The sequence below is a fragment of the Podarcis melisellensis genome, assembly GCF_964234715.1.
Source record: "Podarcis melisellensis genome assembly, chromosome: 3".
In the NCBI taxonomy this organism is placed as follows: domain Eukaryota; kingdom Metazoa; phylum Chordata; class Lepidosauria; order Squamata; family Lacertidae; genus Podarcis; species Podarcis melisellensis.
The window spans coordinates 19018483-19043001 of record NC_138530.1 but is presented as its reverse complement, the minus strand read 5'-3'; the positions used below and the strand labels follow the sequence as shown (position 1 = coordinate 19043001).

Below are 24519 nucleotides of genomic sequence, written 5' to 3'. Positions count from 1 at the left end.
GGAAGGATTGGTGCATCTTTAGACCTAACCATAGCTGACCATGTTTTCAGGTGGGCTTTCTATTAACGTAAGTTGCAGTTGTGTCTTGAATAAAAGGATACCAATGAAAAATAAAGCAGACCTGTATGCTTAAGCCTAATTAATGTATGAAGGGATTGATACCACAGAGTAAGCCGTTTTGCCAGGCTCCAGCTACGTCCACTTCCCTTACGCTGGGAGGAAATGGGAAATATATATTTCACATGAGCAGCGCCCACCAGAATGTTTTCTGTCCTTAAAAGGGCGGATTACCTGGACTTATTGGAAACAGGAGTGTCGTCTTCGAATAGCCATTCCTGGGTGGGAGGTGGCACAGCTTGGAACTTGCAGTGGAACATGGCCTCCTCATTCCTATTGACAATCTGGTTCTCAGGAACAATCACGGGGCGAGGAAAGCTTTCATCTGGCGTGAGGAAAAGGGGAACATGAGAAAGTAATGGTTTATCGCATAAGACCCTAGGCCTAGGACCCTCGAGCCTACGGGACCGCCTCTCCCGGTATGCCCCACGGAGAGCCTCAAGGTCCATAAATAGCAACACCCTAGTGGTCCTAGACCCTAAGGAAGTTAGATTAGCTTCAACCAGAGCCAGGGCCTTTTCAACGCTGGCCCCGGCCTGGTGGAACGCTCTCCCTCATGAGACCAGGGCCCTGCAGGATCTGCTTTCTTTCCGCAGGGCCTGTAAGACGGAGTTGTTCCGCCCGGCCTTTGGCTTGGAGCCAATTTGATTCCCTCCCCCTCTTTCTTTTTTCTTTTTCCTTTCTCCTCCTGTGATGAGGCTGCATTTTAATATTTTAATGTTGTATTTTAATCTTGTTTTTAAGTTGTATTCATTCAACTTGTTTTTATTATTGCTTGTTAGCCGCCCTGAGCCCGGCCTTGGCTGGGGAGGGTGGGGTATAAATAAATATTATTATTATTATTATTATTATTATTATTATTATTATTATTATTATAGCCCATCTGTATCTGATCCACAATGGCCCATCAGATGCCTATAGGAAGCCCAGGAAATGAGCACAGCACTTCTTGAGCCCCAGCAACTAGACCCAAAGGCATACTGCTTCTGACCCCGAAATAATATATAGCCATCATGACTAGCGGCCACTGACTGCCTTGTGCTTTACTGTTACACCTTGTGGCAGTCAACCACCCGGTGTCAGGGGTGGGTGCCAGGAGCAGTAACAACTCATACGGTTTCAGCGAACTCTCTATTCAAAGACACAAGCAGCTCAGGAGGCCAGGCCTAGTGAGCACAGCAACTCTTCCCGGCAGATCTTGCCCCAACGAGGCAGTTGCGAGGACTGAAGGTCCCGGCCTTCCCACAGTTCCCTAAGTCTCTTCTTTCCCTGGGTCCTTGCCAATCGATCTGAGACTCTGTTGCTTTGTCTCTCTTTGCTCCACCCTCTTCATACCTCTTCTGGTCCTAGAAGACCAGCGGGGAGAGGAGCTGGTCGCGGCAGGAGGGGGAGACCCCCTGGCTTCTTCAGCAGCCTCTCTGATCTCCTCCTCCTGGTCTGCTCCCTCTGACCACTCGTTGTCATTCCACCACCAATCTCCTGTCTCTGTGTCTCTAAGCCTACTTCCCAGCTGGTGCCTCCCACCACTCCTTTGCCGGTCCATGACACTGTGTGCAGTCTGAAGAAGCACTTATTTGTGTCCCTCCTCAATTACCTAGGGTTCCTTCCTCCGGGTCAATACAGTGGTTCCTCTGGTTATGAACTTAATTTGATCCAGAGGTCTGTTCTTAACCTGAAACCATTCTTAACCTGAGGTACCACTTTAGCTAATGGGGCCCCCCACTGCAGCTATGCTGCCGCCACACGATTTCTGTTCTCATCCTGGGGCAAAGTTCTTGACCCGAGGTACTACTTCCTGGTTAGTGGAGTCTGTAACCCGAAGTGTTTGTAACCTGAGGTACCTCTGTAGTTTCCTTTCTTAAAATAAAACGCAAAGAGGCACAAGAGAATGAGGACGGGGGCTTTTATATCTGCAGGCACACCTCTGGCTAGAATGCAACATCCAAGCAGGTCCACCACCATGATGCAAGATTCTTCTATACGGTGGTACCTCGGGTTAAGAACTTAATTCGTCCTGGAGGTCCGTTCTTAACCTGAAACTGTCATTAACCTGAGTTACCACTTTAGCTAATGGGGTCTCCTGCTGCTGCCACGCCACCACCGCACGATTTCTGTTCTCATCCTGAAGCAACGTTCTTAACCCGAGGTATGAAGCGTCTGTAACCTGAAGCGTCTGTAACCCGAGGTACCACTGTAGAGCTGTCTGCAGAGGCCCCTGTGGTTATCTCTTGGATGCAGTCCTTGGGCAATTACATGCCTGGGCTTACCCTGCGTCCAACAAAAGGCCATCACTCGAGACCTTTCCCACAATGAGAAACACACCCACTTGCCTATGATGTTGAGAGTGAAGTTGCTGCTGCACACCGAGGCCATGGCATTCCGAGCACAGCAGAAATAGACCCCGTTGTCATCTGGGCTCGCGCTCTTGAGGGTCAACGTCCGTTCCTTGTTGTTGACGGAATAGTTGGTTCGGTCGTCTTCAATCTGGGTCCCATCCCGGAACCACTGGCTCGTCGGGCTGGGAAGACACAGGCAGTTTGATTACAGCCAACAGGGAAATCATCAAAACTCTCTGAATCATTTTCAAATTCCCACAGCATATTCAGGCATCAGCAAGAGGGATGAAAATCTACCTTCTCTCTGAAGTTCAGATTTGTTCTATTAAACTCTTCTTAGTGCTTAAAAGTTTCTTGAAGAACGAACCAGACTGAAATACTCCAGAATGTATGGGAGGATAATATTGTTGTTGATAAGCAGTGTCCAGTGCACAGCGGAATGATGAGAAGTATGAGCCAACATGCTCTATACTACTTTATTTACAGTTCAAAGCTGGTAAGTTACAGAAAAACATTTTCCCTCTGCTGGAGCAGAGAAGCGTCATCTCTCCTCTGAAGCACGGAGAGAATCACAAACTGAAACTGCAAAGAGCAGTGAAAAACAGGAAACCAGTGTACGTCACATCCAGTCTCCCGTTCCCGTGGGAAAACCTCCAACAGTACAGACTGTGGAATGTAAACATTGTCTTGTGACAAGCACTTCTGCTGCTCAGTGAGGGAAGCAGAAACCAACATCCTCCCCCTTTCTGTGAACATCACTGGGCAGCGTGTTCGTACAATATCAGTACAAACCCAACTTCTGCACATAGGTACAGTGTTGATCCCTTGATACAATCTTGGACAATACATCAGCAGGAATTTCATTACCTGGCATATAGGACACCGTTACGAGTCCCTTCTGAATACGTTCCCTAGCATGTTGCAACTTCAATTGCAAGTGCTTCGTGCTTTGCTTACAACCTTCAGAATTCAGCAAAGCCAAACATGCTTTGTTGTCCTGGTAAAGCTGGATTGGACATTTGACAGGAATTTTCATGTCTTTGCACAATTGTAACAACCATTCACAATCCTTAAGTGAATAAGACAGTGCATTCAGTTCTTAAGCTAACTGTTGTTTGCTTCTTGCACGACCAATCAAATAGACCCTGATTGTACTTATAGCAAACTCCAGACGTACTTTTCCTGTCTGTAGTGTCACTTCCAAAACTTGCATCTGCAAATATCTCAAGACCACCAGACTTCTGATTGTTAAATCTCAGTCTGTAATGCATAGTGCCTTTCAAATACCGCGCTATGCGTTTCAGAGCTTTCCAATCCTTAACAGTAGGATTGTTGACTTGTCTGCTTAGCAAATTACAGCTTACAGCAATGTCTGGTCTTGAACATCTGGCAATGAAGTTTAGCTTGCCTAGCACACTTCTGTACAGTGTAGTGTCAGAAAATGCTTCTTCAGTGTCTTCTACCTGATAACCTGTTGTCATCGGTGTGTCTACAGGGTTAGCATCCATCAGGTTTAGTTTGCTTAACACATCAGCAATTTTCCGTGACTGGTGTACTAGAATGTTACCATCTTGATCTCTCTCTATTTCAAGAGATAGGTAGTTGTTTACCTCACCAAGATCTTTCATGTCAAAGTGCTCTTTCAGTTGAGCTAGGGCGTTATTGTACATTGTGACATCTTTCCAAAAGAATAAAAGATCATCAACATAAAACAAACAATACAGTTTCTTTTGCCCCTCCTCTTTGACAAATACACATGGATCAGATTTCCCTTGCTTAAAACCTAGAGAAAACAATACTTCAGTGAGTTTTGTGTGCCAACACCGTGCACTTTGTTTGAGACCATAAAGGGACCTTTTCAGAGCACAAACAAATCCCTGTTTTACCTGTACGCCATCAGGTGGAAGCATATAAAGTGATTCACCTAGAGATCCGTACAGAAAAGCTGTATTCACATCATGGTGACTAATGTGCAGATTCTCCTCTGCAGCTAGCTTGAGCATAAGCCTAATGCTCTCATACCTCACTGTGGGTGAGTAGGTCTCGTGATAGTCTTCACCTGGTACCTGAGCAAATCCTCTGGCTACCAATCTGGCTTTGTGTCTGACTACCTTGCCATTTTGATCAGTCTTCGCTTTGAAGACCCATTTGCTTCCAAGCAATTTCATTCCTGGAACTATTGGAACTAGGTCCCATGTTTTGTTCCTTTCCAAGGAATCAAGCTCAGCCTTCATGGCATTTAACCATGGCTCAGCTTCCTTTGAATCCAAATCCTGGATTTCTTGGAAACTTGAAGGTTCAAAAACCTTCTTGGAGCTTTTAACAGCTGTTACTGCTATCTTGGCAAACTCATCAGCAAATCTCTTTGGAGGTCTGCCTTTTGTGGCTCTCTGTGACCTGCGAATTAGCCTTAGGTCTTCAACACTCTCCTCTTCCTTCTTAGGAGAAAAGTGACCTATTGTGAACAATGGTTCCTCCAATTCTTGATCAGAGCTTTCAGAGGGTCGCATAGAGGCTTTCGCACTCTTGAAATCCTCTGAATCATCTGATTCAGTTTCAGACTCAGAATCAGAACCTTCATCAGTGGGTGTGGGTTGTTGCGGTTGCTTTTGACTATCCTCAGTCTCATCACTGTCATCAGGATAACATTGGAAAATTCCCACATTCTCCCCCCACTTGGCATTGGACTCAACACTTCTTGTGAGCTTAATTTCCTTAGAGTCAGTCATCATTATTCTGTAAGACCCTTTCTGATAACCTAGAAAGATACCATGCAAACCACGCTTGTCTAACTTTGAGTGTTGTGGTGAGTGAACCCACATGTCCGAACCAAAAATTTTCATGTGTTTGATGTATGGCTTCTTGCCAAACATCTTCTCATAGGGGGTACAACCAATCGCTGAAGATAACCTGCGATTATAACTGTAAGTGAAACATGAGAGAGCTTCGGCCCAATAACTCTCTGGAAGATTTGCATCATGCAGCAAGGTCTTTAACCCTTGAAGCAATGTCTGATTTGCTCGTTCCGCAAGTCCATTCTGCCATGGCGAGCGAGGACTAGACAAATCGTGTTGAATTCCTTTCTCAGCCAGAAAAGCTTCAAACTGCTGAGAAGTGAACTCTCCCCCCCGGTCGGTGAAAAGAATCTTAATCTTCTTACCATGCACATTTCCCAACCAAGCACAGAATTCCTTGAACCTAGGAAAAGCCTCTGATTTCTGCTTGAGATTGTACACATAAATATACCTGGAAAATGCATCAATAAGAACCATGAAGTACCTATTCCCACCCAAAGAGGGCGCTAGTGGTCCAACCAAATCAGCATGAACAACCTGGTATGGTTCTGTAGCTTGCCTACTAGACACCTTACCTTTCGCAGCCATTTTCACCTTGTTTGCTGCGCATGCCTTGCACTTCATGTGGTACCTGCAGGGTTTAATAGTCATACCTTCAACCAAGGCAGGCATTTTAGATACTGCCTCAAAATGCAAATGTCCAAATTTTCTGTGAAAATCGTGAATACATTCTGCATGCAAACTTTTGTTAGAACCTGCAATGCAACAAGTGTCATCCTGCACAACATCATCATAATACAAAAGAAACAAACGATCAACAAATTCAGCATACAATTGATAATCATTTTTCTTTGTGATGATGCACTTATTGTTCGTAAAGGAAACGTCTATTTTCCGCTCCATCAGCTGTCCAACGCTAAGCAGATTATGTTTCGCGTCCGGCACATAAAGCACGTCCTGTATCGATAAGTCCAAACTGTGAAGAACAACAGTTCCGTAGCCTTTACTGGGGATAGTGTGGTCATCCGCCTGGTGAATCGCACCTTCCTGCGGTGTAAAAGACACGAACAGTCGCTTATCGTTGCACATGTGATGCGTTGCAGCTGAATCAACAACGAAGAAAGATCTAGACGTCTTCTGGACCTCTGTAACCTCTGCAACCTTTGGAGCGTAGCGTGAGACCATTGCCTTGTGCTGCGTTGTCCTGGACACCGGACCTTTGCCTTTGCTCTGGCCTTTTCCACGCGATGAGCTTCCGCTGCGCTGCTCTGTCTTGGCCCTGGGATATTTGCAATCCCTCTTCATATGGCCTAGACGTCCACATGAGTAGCATTTCACTGCCTTCAAAGCTTTGGCGCCATCTGGTGGTTCCACTGCACTGCGGGATGACGACTGTGAAGTCTCCCCCTTGTTGATGCAGCTAGCACCGCGGTGATCCGCTTCATTCAATATCACGGCAGTAACATAGTTCACTGTCAGCTGAGCAGTTGGCTGTATAGCAATCTGAGTCGCAACAGACTCCCAACCTGAACCCAAAGATTGTAGTATCATGAAGGAATACACAGCCTCTGGAAAGTTGAGTCCTCTCTGTTGCAGCTCATGTCTCAGATTCTGCATCTCCATCAGATGTATACGCACATCTCCACCTTCAGCAAGAGCCATATTATGCAGCTTGTTGAAGTAAAACATAGTGGACCCAGCTTCTGTCCTTAAGTGAGCCTCTTTCAAAGCATCCCAAATTTCTTTGGCTGAGGTCTTATCACGCAATAGACAGAGCTCTTCTGGGGATACTATCAATGTAAGAGTTCCCCTTGCCTTGGAATCCTTAGCTTTCCATTCATCTGTAACTGGAGCTGGGGGGTTGTCTGTAATCACCTCAAACAGACCCTCTTTCCGCAGAATTGCCTCTGCATACAAAACCCAGTCCGCGTAATTTTTCTTATTGAGCTTAGGAATCCCACAAGCATCAGCTAGCTTTGCAGTCGCCATTTCTGCTTGTCTGCTGCTGCTTTAAATCAAGCTGCTTTAATCCAAAGGCAATTTCAAAACAGCCTCTGCCTTTGAGCCTGCGCCTTTCTGTATGCTGCGTTGCTTATCTGCAGCTGTTTCAAACTGCATTCCAAAAGCAAGCTCAAAAGTGATAGTCCCCAAGTGCTTTCTCAATGTTGCCCTTTAATTTTTGCTGCGTCACATTTGCAGCTGCTTTGAAACAACAGCACTTTACTTTCGTTTTCCCCCAGCATAGCGTCCCTTTGAGCCATTTGCCTGTGCCGCGGCAAAACCGGCTTTAAAAGTTCAAAGTCCAGCCATAAAGCCATTAATTAGAAGCTGGCAGGCTGCCCGGAGCAGTAGCACATACCTTCATCAATCATTTTGACGCGCAGAGCAGATACCTTGCGATCCGTGCCTCTGCCGCTGTTCCGATCCTCTTTGCTCCTTTATTCCTTTGCCAGGAGCCCGACTTCTGAAGACCAATCTCAAAACACTGCATTTTTCTGGGCCCGAAACCAAATGTTGTTGATAAGCAGTGTCCAGTGCACAGCGGAATGATGAGAAGTATGAGCCAACATGCTCTATACTACTTTATTTACAGTTCAAAGCTGGTAAGTTACAGAAAAACATTTTCCCTCTGCTGGAGCAGAGAAGCGTCATCTCTCCTCTGAAGCACGGAGAGAATCACAAACTGAAACTGCAAAGAGCAGTGAAAAACAGGAAACCAGTGTACGTCACATCCAGTCTCCCGTTCCCGTGGGAAAACCTCCAACAGTACAGACTGTGGAATGTAAACATTGTCTTGTGACAAGCACTTCTGCTGCTCAGTGAGGGAAGCAGAAACCAACAAATATTTGGGATACAGCAAGAGGGCACTTAAAGGCATAACGAATAGAGATACCTTCCAATAACCCTTTCTTTAACTATGTTAATGACCCAAATCAGGACCTTGTTATCCCAACAGCTCCCTATCCTCAATGGAGAGGCTATGTTTAAGTAATATATTTGAATGTTGAATGTGTACGTTCATGTCTAGAGACCATTGCAAGTACTGCTGGATAAGTGTTTGATATCTAGTGCATTTGTTTAAAAACCAATTAAAAAAATCTTTAAAGAAAAGTTTGTTGGAGGAAGGAGTTTCCAAGGGTGTCTTTTCTGGGGTGGGAATGCAGGAGAGGTAGCCGGGAGAAACCGTTTCAAATCATTCACATTGGCGACTCCTTACCGAGGGTGCCCATCAATATGGCATCGCAACGTTACTGGAGCAGAACTCTGTATATCTTCCACTCTGGCCGGGTTCTTCAGGACAACTCCCCCTGTTTCGATCCCTAATGAAAAGAGGGTGGGGAGAGAAAACAAAACAAAGGTCACTTTCAGGCCTCTGTGCTTTGGAAATGGAAGCATCCATATACCTGACACCAGGTGTCAAAGGGTCACTACAGGAATGCAAGACAGCTTCCACCTTTGCATGATGGCACTTGCTCTGCACTGGGGAAAACCCCCACCGAGCTGTGTATTGGCAATGCAAACCATTTATCAGTCCTGCCTATATTAATTATTATTACAGTGGTGCCTCGCAAGACGAAATTAATTCGTTCCGCAAGTTTTTTCTTCTTGCATGTTTTTCGTCTTGCGAATGCATTGAAAATCAATTAATGCGTTCCTAGGGAGACCGCCTTCAGACCAGGTCCGGGGACAGTCTGTCCCCGGACCTCCTCTGAAGGCTGACGGGGGGAGAAGGACTTTTCTGCGCGCCTTCCCCTCTGTTCCCAGACCTGTCCTGAAGGCTTGCGGTGGGAGGAGGGCTTTCCTCCCCACCGCCAACATTCAGAATGCTGTTCTGAATGTTGGCGGTGGGGAGGAAAAACCTTCCTCCCACCGCAAACCCCAGGAACAGAGGAGAAGCGCTGCGCGCCTTCTCCTCTGTTCCCGGACCTCCCACCGCAAGCCTTCAGGACAGGTCCGGGAACAGAGGAGAAGGCGCACTGCGCTTCCCCGCTGTCCCCGGAGATTTCCCTATGGGCTTTCGTCTTGTGAAGCAAGCCCATAGGGAAATTCGTCTTGCGAAGCCGCTAAAAATCGGAAAACCCTTTCGTCTTGCGGGTTTTTCGTTTAGCGAGGCATTCGTCTTGCGGGGCACCACTGTATTATATCAGGTACTTTTATATTGAGTTAAACCACAGAGCCTAGGGCATGCCGATCAGAAGGTCAGTGGTTCAAATCCCTGCGACGGGGTGAGCTCCCTTTACTCGGTTCCTGCTCCTGCCAACCTAGCAATTTGAAAGCACATCAAAGTACAAGTAGATCAATAGGTACCACTCTGACGGGAAGGTAAACGGCGTTTCCGTGTGCTGCTCTGGTTGTTCAGAAGCGGCTTAGTCATGCTGGCCACATGACCTGTATGCCAGCTCCCTTGGACAATAAAGCGAGATGAATGCCGCAACCCCAGAGTCGGCCACGACTGGACCTAACGGTCAGGGGTCCCTTTACCTTTATAATTGAAATAAATAGATTATACTTTGACTGTTCAATTTGTGCTTGGAGATAGCTATACAAAAAGTAGCGAGCTCTCATGGTGCAACCAGCTCTGCACCTGCTCAAGCCCTGGAGTACTGAGAACAGGAGGCCAGGTAATAACTAGCAGAAGAAGTGTTGTGCCACCTATGGTTTGAGGCTCAACAAAAACGGCAGGTGGAAAATTTCGGTTTACATATGGAAGGCTTCCATTCTATGTGGCTGGCAAATTCCCCCAGTCAAAGAATTAGGTACATATGGGTCAAAAGGAGGGGTGGGGGCCCTGCAGCCCTCCAGGTGTTCCTGGACTACAACTCCCATGAGTTCTGGCTACTGGCCTTGCTGACTTGGAATAGTGGGTGTTGGAGTCCCAACCAACACCTGGAGAGACACAGGTTCCCTACCTCTAGTCAAAAGTTATTGATATTTCAAGGAGCAGCCCTGCCACGATGGCAGATGGAGCGAAGTCTAGGCTCTCTTGTCAAATGCCTGTATTTACAAATGCTCCAGTCATATGTAGTACTTGTTGTTTTGGTGCATCACAAAAGTCCTGGGACGTTTCCAAAGCAGTGCCTGAAATTTGCCAGGCGCATTTTTCACCTGTCTATCAGTGAAGTCGCCCAGGTTGCCAGGATGACAGCTGCAGTCACCACCATCTGGAGATACATTCCTGGTCTAAGGAGCCATTTGCCGCCTGGCTTATAGATCTTGAGTTTCTAACACTATTCCAAAGTTAGAGCTGCCATACGTCCGGATTTTCCTGGAAATTAACAGGATTTCAAAAGTGCAGTTGACATCCGGGGGGGGGGAGGGGTTTCTGAAAGGCGGCGCTTTGTCCTGGCTCAACAACTGGCTCAACAACTTTCAGGGTGTCCTGGTTTTTTACTTTTTGAAATATGGCAACCCTATCCAGAGTGGACTTTCTACAATTACATTGCAGCAGGTGAGAGCTATTGTATATGTTATCTGATCACACTGAAGAGCACAGCTGGGCCACTAATGAGGATGTCACATTCCTGTGGCTCTGCGGCAGAATTCATGGCAGGATGGAGAGAGAGAGAGAGAGAGAGAGAGAGAGAGAGAGAGAGAGAGAGAGAGGAAGAGAGAGAGAGGCAAACATCGAAGAAATGTGCCAGGCAGAGGATTTACACCTGAGGTGCTAAACCTGAACCAGCAGGCTAAACCAGACATTCTCTCCATTGCTTACATCTGTCTCCTTGCAAATCCCTCCCGACTCCTTTTGTGCTGGCCTCACTATGAACCAAGAATGACATTTGTAATAGGCTTCAGTACAACCTGGCTCTAAAAGCTGGCTCAGCCTAGGTGATGGCCAATGGGACTAAGCTACTGTAAGAGAGCCGTAAAGCTCTGCCATTTCAGCAGCTGCTTTCTGGAACAATCACTTGCCTCAGGGAAAAACATGCAGCTGCAGCTCGCGGGAGGGTTATGCATTTAATCTTCATCCCACCTCTTTGCAGTGGGGCTGATGGCAGAACATGCAAAGGGTTGCGAGGCAGCCTCTGATCAGAGACAGACCTGCTTGGCTCCAGGCTTCGGGCCAAGATAGTAGCTGCACAGTTTCCTTGCAGTTTTTTGCCTACCGGGAGGGGAGAACAGCAGTTTCTCCAAAGCCCCTTTTCCTTGCTGCCTGCGGAGCACATTCTTGTGCTGGCGTGATTGAGAGAATACATATGTGTGTGCATGGAAAGAAAGTTAATTAAGATAATTATATGACAGAAAATAGAGGAAGATGGAAAGGAATTGCTGAAACAATTAATAGAAGTGGAATACAAAATGGGAGGTGTGAGGAGGTTGTTGAAACAAGTGAATGTAAGATATGATATTGAAATGGTATGTTTTAAATTGTTTTTGCTTTGTTTTGTTTAGTTTATTGTGTTAATGTTGTGTTGTGTATTGTTTATATATTGTATTGTATTGTTTTTCTTTTTTTCTCTTCGCTTTTCTTTCTTTTCTTCTTTTTTGTAATGTTTAAAAGTAATAAATACTATTTTTAAAAAAATAATAAAAAAGAAAGTCTGAGCACACCCAGCGCGCCTGCGATCTGGGTGAAAGGAACAACAGGTGCGTGTTTTAAGGTACGCATTTGTATGTGTCGCAAAATTGGCTATTTTAAGGTCCTGGCTTTTCGACACAAAGGTGGACTTTCCTGATAACCTAACAACGATGTGGAACCCAGGGTAAAAAAAAATAAGCGCCTTATAACGTTATGTCAAATTGTTGTGCAGGCTCTCTCTAGAACGTAGCCTGAGGTGTTTTTCTAAGTCGTTTAGCCACCAACTCTTATTCTCTATTATACTGTTTGCTTATCTACTCTTCACCCCAAAGGTTCCTAATGTGGTACGTAACAATACAGTCATACCTTGGTTCTCGAACACAATTTCTACCGGAAGTCCGTTCGACTTCCGAAAACGTTCCAAAATGGCTTCCGATTGGCTGCAGGAGCTTCCTGCACTCAATCGGAAGCTGCAGAAGTTGCGTCAGACGTTCGGCTTCCAAAAAACGTTCACAAACCAGAACACTCACTTCCGGGTTTGCGGCATTCAGGAACTAAAACGTTTGACTCGCAAGGCATTTGACTTCCAAGGTTATGACTGTATATTGGAATATACAAATCCATACCAACCCCACTCCACAAAACCAACTTTTTGTGTATGTATATAGTTTAGACTAGATATAAAGTTGGTGTGTATGAAAAACCTTTAGAGGGGGGTGGGTTTGGTTCCCACTGTTGATTTTTTAAAAAAGTGATTGTATATTTGTATACAAGTAGTTTGGAGGCTACTCTTTTGGTTTGTTGCCATAATTATTTTTTAACACTTTTGGGAAGGCTTCTCTCTGAAAGGTAACATATACATATTTCAAATACAATCAATTGTTTGTGCCAGTTTGGATTCAATAATGCTGGTGCCGAAACCAACCAACCAAGCCCAGTTTGTAACCAAGGTGTGCTTACACTTTATGTTAAAAGATGCATTTGTGGTCCGGGCTTCTTCTCCAGTCACTACGTTCCTGGCCACACACTGGAAGTTCCCGTCATCTTGATGCCGGTCGACAGATGTGAACTGAAGGCTGCTCCCTTCCTTGAAGCGGCGCTCAGTGTCCTGGACGGGGACGCCATTCTGCAGCCACTCAAACTCTGTGTCTCTTGGGTCCTCCACTTCGCAGCGCAAAATGGCGCTGCGGCCATGAAAAGCATCCTGGGAATACGGCTCCTTCGTGAAGGATATCTTAGCTTGAGTCCCAACAGCTGAAAAACAAACAAAGGAGGAAGAAGATAAGACCTCAAACCGTGGAAGTTTTTTTGGGAGCAGATAGAGGAAAACGAAATGCATCCTTAAATTATAGTAAGTCTAACGTATTGGGCTGCGTTGGAAGAATCTCAGCAGCCATTGAAAAGATCAACTAAATTTCTAATTCTTGGGATTGTGGAGATCGTTAAAAATTCCATTGACACTTATTATAATTCTATAATAAGTAGTAGAAGAAGAAGAATTTGGATTTGATATCCCGCTTTATCACTACCTGAAGGAGTCTCAAAGCGGCTAACTATCTCCTTTCCCTCCCTCCCCCACAACAAACACTCTGTGAGGTGAGTGGGGCTGAGAGACTTCAGAGAAGTGTGACTAGTCCAAGGTCACCCAGCTGCTGCATGTGGAGGAGCGGGGAATCGAACCCAGTTCACTAGATTACGAGTCCACCACTCTTAACCACTACACCACACTGGCTCTCTAAGATGTATCCAGGGCAAGAGTGTGCTGTTGCCACAGGCAGAAGACCAGAACCCTCAAAAAGTATGATGCCCACCCAACACGCTGTTCTCAGTTTGAGTTGTGAAGCTCTTTCGAAAATGGCAGTCTCTAGTCTACTGCTATGGCCTGGCTGTAAGCTGCATGAGTCTTTTCCTCCCGATGACACAAAAGCAAACTTCTAGTGGCTTTCCACTAGTAAGTTACCAAAAAGTTTTTAGACCTTCAAAATATGGTTAGAGAGCATGCTTTTAGCCCTGAAATAGTGCTGCTTCCCACATGATTAGGTAATATACTCTCCAACGATGGCATTTACACAAGGAAAGTCGTCTTGCAAGAAGAGCCCATCTAGAACATGTAAACAGAGCTGGAGCTTCAAGAAAGGACGAGCGTCAACATTAAGCTCCTCTCCAATCCACGCCACCTAGCTGTCTAGGTGTGGAGCGCATTGCTGTAATGTGAAACCCACACAAAGGCATTCTATCCTAACTTGTAAATTCAGAATGGAATAATTTTATGTGGAAAGAAGAGTTTTATTGTTAAATATATACCTTAACAAGGCCCTGAAGTGCTTATGAGATGGGCACCACCTGGACACCAAAACTGAGATTTGCCAGACCTAACAGCAGGAGCTTTATTGCCTTAAGCTATAAAGACTAAGGCGCCATAGCTGGACTGTAAATGACTCTTAACGTTTTACGGATCACAAAATCAGAGTAGGGCCTCCCAGAATCCTCAGTTCACACATGCGGGAAATGTTACAAGGATCCGAAAGCTTGTTCAGATGACCCTGAGCGGTGAACCACAACTCCATTTTCCCAAGATTATTTCAAAATTAATAACATGGGTTTTCCCCCCAGAAAATTTCAAACTAGATTCCACCTCCCAAGCCCCCCCCCCAGCATACTAAATTAACTGAGATCAAATTGAGCAGGTTTGAATATGTGCTTTTGGTTTTAATTGACCCTGCTCACACACACCCAAACACACACACTATTCAAAAAGAAGAAAGTCTTTGTGTGCATGCACACACACAATTTTTAAAATAAATATTTTAAATACATGCTTCCTAGGGATAATCACCTAGGGGGAAGAAATAAGTTAATTACAACTTTGAAACTGCCCAGTTTGGCTGGTATTATAGCTAATCCTTAGGTTAGCAATTAACATTTCAAAAAAACCCCCAAAAAACAAAACAAAAGCATTTTCAGAAATGGAAAATATTCTGCTCCATGGCATGGCCGCTGTGTTTAGTCCCAGCAAGGTAATATCTAATGGAGATAGGGAGAGGCCTTGCTATCAACCTTACCAAATTTGTGTCCCAAATATCAAAAGCAGAAAGCAAAGCAAGTATAGCTTGAAATTAGGGGTGTACGAATGCTTCTCAAGGCTTCGAAATTCAAAAGACTATATTTGATGAGGTACAAGGAAAAGGAGGGGCATCGCTATGGGAAGCAGAAGGAGATGGTAGCATTTGCCATTTTTTAATGTTTGTGTGAATATCCCAAGCGCTCCCTGTTGCTTGAGCAGCACATAGAAGAACTCTGCCTCCTATAATAATAATAATAATAATAATTTATTATTTGTACCCCGCCCATCTGGCTGGGTTTCCCCAGCCACTCTGGGCGGCTTCCACAAAAACCAAAAATACACTAAAATATCACAGATTAAAAACTTCCCTGAACAGGGCTGCCTTAAGATGTCTTCTGAAAGTAAGGTAGTTATTTATCACTTTGACATCTGATTGGAGGGCGTTCCACAAGGCGGGTGCCACTACCGAGAAGGCCCTCTGCCTGGTTCCCTGTAGCTTTGCTTCTCGTAATGAGGGAACCGCCAGAAGGCCCTCGGCGCTGGACCTCAGCGTCCGGGCAGAACGATGGGGGTGGAGACGCTCCTTCAGGTATACTGGGCCGAGGCCGTTTAGGGCTTTAAAGGTCAACACCAGCACTTTGAATTGTGCTTGGAAACGTACTGGGAGCCAATGTAGGTCTTTCAAGACCGGTGTTATGTGGTCTCGGCGGCTGCCCCCAGTCACCAGTCTAGCTGCCGCATTCTGGATTAGTTGTAGTTTCCGAGTCACCTTCAAAGGTAGCCCCACGTAGAGCGCATTGCAGTAGTCCAAGCGGGAGATAACTAGAGCATGCACCACTCTGGCGAGACAGTCCGCGGGCAGGTAGGGTCTCAGCCTGCGTACCAGGTGGAGTTGGTAGACAGCTGCCCTGGATACAGAATTGACCTGCGCCTCCATGGACAGCTGTGAGTCCAAAATGACTCCCAGGCTGCGCACCTGGTCCTTCAGGGGCACAGTTACCCCATTCAGGACCAGGGAGTCCCCCACACCAGCCCGCCCCCTGTCCCCCAAAAACAGTACTTCTGTCTTGTCAGGATTCAACCTCAATCCATTAGCCGCCATCCATCCTCCAACCGCCTCCAGGCACTCACACAGGACCTTCACCGCCTTCACTGGTTCTGATTTGAAAGAGAGGTAGAGCTAGGTATCATCTGCATATTGATGGACACCCAGTCCAAACCCCCTGATGATCTCTCCCAGCGGCTTCATATAGATGTTAAAAAGCATGGGGGAGAGGACGGAACCCTGAGGCACCCCACAAGTGAGGGCCCAGGGGTCTGAACACTCATCCCCCACCACCACTTTCTGAACACGGCCCAGGAGGAAGGAGCGAAACCACTGTATAACAGTGCCCCCAGCTCCCAGCCCTCCTAGACGGTCCAGAAGGATGTTATGGTCGATTGTATCAAAGGCCGCTGAGAGATCCAGCAGAACTAGGAAACAACTCTCACCTTTGTCCCTAGCTCGCCGGAGATCATCAACCAGCGCGACCAAGGCAGTTTCAGTCCCATGATGAGGCCTGAATCCCGATTGGAAGGGATCCAAATGGTCCGCATCCTCCAGGCGTGCCTGGAGTTGTTCAGCAACCACGCGCTCAATCACCTTGCCCAAGAATGGAAGATTTGAGACTGGGCGATAGTTGGCCATACTGGCCGGGTCTAAAGATGGTTTTTTAAGAAGCGGTTTGATGACCGCCTCCTTCAGCGGATCTGGGAATGCTCCCTCACAGAGGGAAGCATTCACCACCCCGCAGAGCCCATCGCCCAGCCCTTCCCGGCTTGCTTTTATTAGCCAGGATGGGCAAGGATCCAGGAGACAGGTGGTTGGTTTCACGCGTCCAAGCAGCCTGTCCACATCCTCGGGGGTAATGGATTGAAATCGATTCCATGCAACTTGACCAGGCAGAGCTCTAGCACTCTCCCGCCCCAGCCCTGCTCCCACGGTGGTGTCTAGCTCCTTCCGAATATGAGTGATTTTATCCGCAAAAAACTTTGCAAAATCGTTGCAGGAGATCTTGGGGTCTTTACAAAGCCCCGGTGGTAAAGGTGGTTCTGTTAAATTACGAACCACCTGAAAAAGTCTCCTGCTACTATTTTCTGCAGATGCAATAGAGGCGGTGAAGAAAATCTTCTTCGCCGTCGCTATCGCCACTTGGTAGGCTCGACGTTGAGCTCTAACCTGTGTCCGGTCAGATTCGGAGTGAGTTTTTTGCCACCGACGCTCTAGCCGTCTCAGCGATTGTTTCATCGCCCTCAGCTCCGAAGAAAACCACGGAGCTGTCCGGGCTCCATGCAATCGGAGAGGGCGCTTCGGAGCCAGACAGTCGATAGCCCTGGTTAACTCCGCATTCCAGCGGGCCACCAGGGAATCAGCTGAAAGGCCATCAACATGGGATAAGGCATCCCCTACCACTCTCTGGAAACCATTTGGATCCATTAAGTGGCGGGGGCGGACCATCCGAATTGGTCCCACCTCCCTGCAGAGGGGAAGGGTCGCGGAGAAGTCCAGTTGCACCAGGAAGTGATCTGACCATGGCACTTCTTTTGTTTCACTTTTACTTAGTGTCAGATCACCCACGTCACTAGAGGTGAACACCAGGTCTAAGGCATGTCCATGACTATGAGTTGGGCCAAACTTATTCAGGGACAGCCCCATGGAGGCCATGCTTTCCACGAAGTCCCGAGCTGCCCCTTGTAAGGTCGTGTCGGCATGGATGTTAAAATCCCCTAGGACAACCAAACTAGGTGTCTCTAGGAGAAAATCCGCCACGACCTGAAGCAGCTCAGACAGGGAATCCTTGGTGCAGCGGGGAGGTCGGTACACCAAAAGGAATCCTGTAAGATTGCACAAAGGTATTTTTTTAAAAAAAAGGTTTGAAAGATGAACAAAATCATGGCGGGTATGGGAAAAAGTTGTTTCACTGTTCACTACTGATGTCACAGGTCTAAGAAGACATCATAGCAAACTGAGGTCCAGTGCCGAGGGCCTTCTGGTGGTTCCCTCCCTGTGAGAAGCCAAGTTACAGGGAACCAGGCAGAAGGCCTTCTCGGTAGTGGCACCCGCCCTGTGGAATGCCCTCCCACCAGATGTCAAAGAGAACCACCACCACCAGACTTTTAGAATACATCTGAAGGCAGCCCTGTTTAGGGAAGCTTTTAGTGTTTGAAGGATTACTGTATTTTAATATTTTGTTGGAAGCCACCCAGAGTGGCTGGGAAAGCCCAGCCAGATGAGCGGGGTATAAATAATAAATTATCATCATCATCATCATCATTGAAGCAATATTGGTAGTGATGGAGAGACACATTTTCCCAGCAACAACATTTTGAGTGCTTGTGAGGAAAATGCTACTCCATAACTGTGTCTGGATATATGACTGTGCTAACTTAAGGGAAAGGTGTGTGGTGATTTATTTATTTTTAAATCCTTCTGCAAAAACTTGTTGCACAAATTGAGAAACTGAAAATGGCAGGGTAGGGATTGTTAGCCTTCGTTGCATTAAAGTGTGTTTCAGCCATCCTTTGAACTTGAAAAAAATGGATCAAGAGGCTAGACCTGTGGGTTGTAAAAGAAAGAAGGGGGGGGAAGGCTAAGAAATGCCATTCTACAGCAGCCTAAAATATCCCCAAGAATCCTTGCCTGGTCTTGAAGCTGCTAGCTCTGCAAATTCCAAAGCTTTGCTGCAACTGGGGTTCATCATTTTGCAGCTCCTGAAGCTCATGTGTTTCAGAATTTTCAAAGGAGGGTCGCAGAAGCGAGGGAAGGGGCGACATTTCCGCACATAAATGTCCTTTGAAGAAAGCTTACTGAAAGTCGGTGCTTTGATCTGGCCAATAAACAGATATAAAACGGGAATGGGCATAGCCCATGGGCTCTTTCCTTCAGATGCTGCAGTAAAAATCTGTACTGGAAGCCTGTAGGGGAGTTCCACCTAGCAGATGTTTCCAAGGCAAATAAAAGCTAAAGGGGTTCTTTGTACCTTTCCGCAGATACGCAAGATGCAGATCACAAGCCCTGAACATGCACCCAGGCAGGTAAACAGATACATCTCCGCATTCGGGACAAATCTAAGGCATGCAATCTACCTAGGTTTGCTGTCCTGGGAAATTTTAAAAAGTGGCCAGGCGCTTTACTTTTTACCTAGGGCAGGTGGGTGGGCCTCCAGATGTTGTTGGGACATGCTCAGGAACAATGGGAATTATAGTCCACCAACATCTGGAGAGCCATCTATTTGCTGCATGAAGAAGTGGTTTCTATTATCTGTCCTGAATCTTCCAACACTCAGCTTCATTATACCTGTATACCTGAAGGGAGCGTCTCCACCCACATCGTTCAGCCTGGACACTGAGATCCAGCGCTGAGGGCCTTCTGGTGGTTCCCTCACTGCAAGAAGCCAGGTTACAGGGAACCAGACAGAGGGCCTTCTCGGTACTGGCACCCGCCCTGTGGAACGCCCTCCCTTCAGATGTGAAGGAAATAAGTAGCTATCTTATCTTTAAAAGACATCTGAAGGCAGCCCTGTTTAGGGAAGTTTTTAATATTTAATGCTGTATTGTTTTTAACACTTGATTGGAAGCCGCCCAGAGTGGCTGGAGTAACTTGGCCAGGTGGGCGGGGTATAAATAAATTATTATTATTATTATTATTATTATTATTATTATTATTATTATTATTATGTTCTATGAGTTCTAGTGTTCTGGGGGGATGGCGACTTTTCTCTACTTGCTTTCTCTATTCCTTGCATAATTTTATAAACTTCTATCATGTCACCTCTTACATGTCCTTCCTCTAAGTTTGTTTCCCAAATTTGGGTCTCCAGCTGTTTTTCAGACTGCAATTCTGTAGTCCCAAAACACCTGGAGACCCAAGTTTGGGAAGCCCTCCTCTAAGCTAAAAGGCTCCCAAAGTTGATGTGACAATGAGTAACTTGCATGCAGCCTCAATCTCCCCTCTTCCCAGAGCAGGCCAGGCCGAGCCAAAAAAAGCCAATGCAATTCTGGGCTGCATCAATAGGAGTATAGCATCTAGATCAAGGGAAGTAATAGTGCCACTGTATTCTGCTCTGGTCAGACCTCACCTGGAGTACTGTGTCCAGTTCTGGGCACCACAGTTCAAGAAGGACACTGACAAACTGGAACGTGTCCAGAGGAGGGCAACCAAAATGGTCAAAGGCCTGGAAACGATGCCTTATGAGGAACGGCTAAGGGAGCTGGGCATGTTTAGCCTGGAGAAGAGGAGGTTAAGGGGTGATATGATAGCCATGTTCAAATATATAAAAGGATGTCACATAGAGGAGGGAGAAAGGTTGTTTTCTGCTGCTCCAGAGAAGCAGACACGGAGCAATGGATCCAAACTACAAGAAAGAAGATTCCACCTAAACATTAGGAAGAACTTCCTGACAGTAAGAGCTGTTCGACAGTGGAATTTGCTGCCAAGGAGTGTGGTGGAGTCTCCTTCTTTGGAGGTCTTTAAGCAGAGGCTTGACAACTATATGTCAGGAGTGCTCTGATGGTGTTTCCTGCTTGGCAGGGGGTTGGACTCGATGGCCCTTCTGGTCTCTTCCAACTCTATGATTCTAATGATTCTATGACTTCTGAGACCTGCCAGCAATGCGAATTGAGGCTTCACATCCATGAGCAACAGTTCATCATTTCAGTCTTTTCCTGTGTGTCCCTATTCAGAGAGCGTCCGCAAACATGTTAACTCGAGTTATGCAGAAACTCAGCATCAGATTTCTGAGTTTACACCCCTATGCCCTACCGAGGTGCAAGAACTAACTTGATAATTGCTTTTATAATAATACTAGCGCTAATACCTACAGTCAGTGAGTTTGTGTGACGGTAGCACCAGTGGGATTAAATTTAACCAGTTGTTACTTGGTGATGCAAATGGGTCTTAGTCAGCAGAACAGCCTGAGGTGCTGTGAGCGGCCTATGTTGTGTTGTGCTCTCTCTCTCTCTCTCTCCCTCTCTCTCTCTCCAGGAAGGAAGGAAGGAGAGTTTCAGCTGCATCAATGAGTAACTGCAGCTGGAATGGAGCAATGGAAAAGGATCAATGAATGGCAGGAAGCAGAGGTTGAATGGCTCCTACCTCACCCAACAACCAACTGGGACTTCTGGGTCACGCCGCTGACAGAGAGCAAGTTGGGTCACGTGGCCAGTCCTGAGGACACATGCCCATTGACAATGCCACGGTGGGAATTGGTCCGCCGTGAGTGAACCTAGCAGCAGAATCAGGCTGGCTTCCTACCTCGGAGATTTCACAATTAGCGCTCTGAAGCCAGCGCCTACAAATAGCTGCACATTTTTGCGCTCCTCAGGTTACAAGCTGGCCATAGAAAGGCAAACAAAGGGTAATTCAACAGTTGCTGCTCTCGATCTGATGCCGTCCCCAGGAATGAGCTCTCACATGGAACAAGGCCAAAGCAGCTTGGTATTTCAGGGTCAGTCTGATACGAGACAAATGCTAAGAGGCTTATGCATATTTTTTTAAAAAGAGTCATTTTTACTGAGGAAAACTGCAAACAAAATGCCGCCGCCATTCTGCAGCTTTCTTCATTTATTTACTTGTAATGTTTATCGCCCGTTCTTCATAGCCAAAGCAATCCCAGGGCGTGTGATTATATTTACAACCAATGCAAAATAAATATTAAGCCAAAAGCAGCCAAACGAAAAAACAAACCCCCGGGACTTACAACAATTCAGCAAAGAGGCTTCATAGATCGCTAGCAGATTCATTCATAAACACCAAGGATCTGAAGTTCTAAAGGATTTCACATGGGGGCCTTCTGCCACTGAACTACGAAGCTTTCACGGCAATCATCCACTCAAAATCATATTGTATATAGGTGTGTGGCAGTTGCGTACTTTGATGCTGATGAAAATGCTTGTGAAAAATATACCCTTTTTTGACTCAGCCGTGGTTGAATGTCATCACCTTGTACTGAAATGACACTGGACATTGGACAATTAATTTCCTTGAGAAATTCCAGCGATGACTGCAACCTTGTCATTACTGGTCTTCGTATGCTGGTTATATATGACCAAATTCTCTTCAACAAGACCCCTGCTGTTATCAGAGCTGCTACTCTGCAATTAAAACATTTGTTCTGTTCTGTTAAGACTTCTGTGCCTATTCCCCCTCTCCCCACAGACCACATAATAAATGTCCAGCTAATAAAGACTATTATAGGTCCAGTCATTCTGTGACGTAACCCATATTCCTGCAAACTGCGCTGTAGGTTTCCCCATCATCCCAACGCACAGTTTTATATCTCTGGTTATCCAGCAACAGATGTTAGTATAATCATAGCTCCCCTCTACATGAACTGAATTCAGGAGCCTCTAAGTTTTGTTTATATCTCCCAAGACACAGGGTCAGTATATATTTTCCAGCACAAATGAAAAATGGAAGCAAAAAGGAGTTTGCATTATTTTAGTCAGTGTCACCAGGTGTAAGCTCTTCTAGGTATGTTTATTATTTCTCCCATGACTTACACTTAGCTTTTTAAATTTTGAGGTGTCTGTTCAGAGACAGAGAGAGAGAGAGAGATATGGAGAGCGTATGTGTGTGTGATTTAAGTCACAATGCATTCCAACAGAAGGCTTTCAATGATGGTTAATTTACACAACTGCTGGGTCCTGGGTAAGGGTCATAGTTCAGCAGAACAGCAACTACAGTGGTACCTCAGATTACATACACTTCAGATTACATAAGCTTCCGGTTACAGACTCCACTAACCCAGAAATAGTGGTTCAGGTTAAGAACTTTGCTTCAGGATGAGAACAGAAATCGTGCTCCGGCGGCGCAGCGGCAGCAGGAGGTCCCGTTAGCTAAAGTGGTGCTTCAGGTTAAGAACAGTTTCAGATTAAGTACGGACCTCCAGAACGAATTAAGTACTTAACCTGAGGTACCACTGTACCTTGCATACAGAAGGCCAGTCCCTCTCATTTCCAGGTAGGGCTGCCTGCCTGAAACCTGGGACAACCACTACCCGTGAGTGTAGACACACTGAGACAGCTGGACCAATGGTTCCTTAAGTTCACGTGGCCTTAAGGTAAGCAGCTGTCAGGGACAGGTAGGCAAAGAGGAGTGGTAGGAGGCACCAGCTGGGGAACCCCAAAGGGAAATCCTAGAGGAAGAAGGCTCAGAGCCAGGGGGGGAGTGGTGGGACACAGAAGAGAGGTCAGAGGGAGAGGATTGGGAGGAAGGCCTGGACGCTGAAGGGGCAACAGGGTTTAGTGAGCGAGAGGAACCTGTGACAGGGAGCAGTTCAGACACCAAGGCTGAAGCAGAGGAGGTGGACTGAGAGACTGCTGAAGAATCAGGGGAGTCTCCCTCTCCTGCTGCTACAAGCTCCCCTCCCTGCTGGTCTCAATGAACGTGCAGTATAAGGAGGAGGGCAGCGCAGAGGCCAGAGGTGGGCAGATGAAGTTTGAGACTGCTTGAGAAACATTGGGAGAGGAGGGGCCTTAGGAAGGGTTGAAGGCAGGGACCTTCAGTCCCGCTGACTGCTCCGTAAGGGCAAGACCAGGGGTCAGCAAACTTTTTCAGCAGGGGGCTAGTACACCGTCCCTCAGACCTTGTGGGGGGCCAGACTATATTTCGGGGGGGAAATGAACAAATTCCTATGCCCCACAAATGACCCAGAGATGCATTTTAAATAAAAGCACACATTCTACTCCTGTAAAAACACCAGGCAGGTCCCACAAATAACCCAGAGATGCATTTTAAATAAAAGGACACATTCTACTCATGTAAAAATATGCTGATTCCCGGACCGTCCACGGGCCGGGTTCAGAAGGCGATTGGGCCAGATCCGGCCCCCGGGCCTTAGTTTGCCTACGCATGGGAAAGACCTTCTGGGACGTGTTGCTGAGTTGTATGCCATTTCCTTGGATATAGTTACCTTCACTGACAAGGGAACCCTGCATCTTTCATGCTGACCTGAGTCTGACTCCAGCCCCGACATAAGCTTATTGCATGCACGGCTTACACTCCCATGTGGTAAAGGGCTTGGTTAAACCTAAATGGTATTTCCACAACTGCACATCACCACAAGGGCACACATTAGGCCAGATCCCCAAGGCCACAACTGAAACCAGTCGTGACCCACTCCCCTTTTCCTCCCTCGCTTTGTCTTTTTCCCACTCTCTCCCATTCCATCTGCCTTATATGTTCCTAAGTTTTCTCTCCCGCCCCCCGCTGCCTGGAGACCTCCGGAAGAGCGTCTAACCTTGCTGCTGGGATCTTTGCAACAAAATCCACGGGCGCATTACAATTTAGATAGCGAAAAGAAATTGACAAATCGGTAGCTGAAGCCCAAATAGCCAGGTGCCAGGCAGATACTCATCAGGTGTTCTGTATCTCTGCATTGCTGCTAATTCTTCCTTTACAATGCTGGTCACACTTTCATTTTTGAAACACTAGGGAACCTGAGTTCAGCTAACATGTCTTAGAGTGCTCTTGCCGTTAATTCATCAGGAAAGGACGCAGGCACACGCCAAAGGTCACTTCCCTAGCTAACCTGATCAGCTCTACAGTCAGAAGAAAACATATGCAGAAATCCAGAAAAAAACCAAAACTGGATGGTACTTGTTGAAATTCACTCAATTTAGCTGAACCGTTAGATGTGTTGAAAGGAGGTT

The 24519-nt window shown here is 46.4% G+C and overlaps 1 protein-coding gene across 1 annotated transcript in view; it reads right to left on the bottom strand.

Moving 5' to 3' along the window:
• PTK7 (protein tyrosine kinase 7 (inactive)) overlaps positions 1-24519 on the bottom strand; it is a 113903-nt gene that overhangs the window by 24164 nt on the left and 65220 nt on the right. The window contains exons 2-5 of the mRNA XM_081903786.1: positions 12729-13022; positions 8466-8568; positions 2448-2635; positions 292-442 (exon numbers count right to left, since the gene is read on the bottom strand). Of these exons, the coding sequence (XP_081759912.1) occupies positions 292-442; positions 2448-2635; positions 8466-8568; positions 12729-13022 (736 nt within the window). The remainder of the gene's footprint in view (positions 1-291; positions 443-2447; positions 2636-8465; positions 8569-12728; positions 13023-24519) is intronic.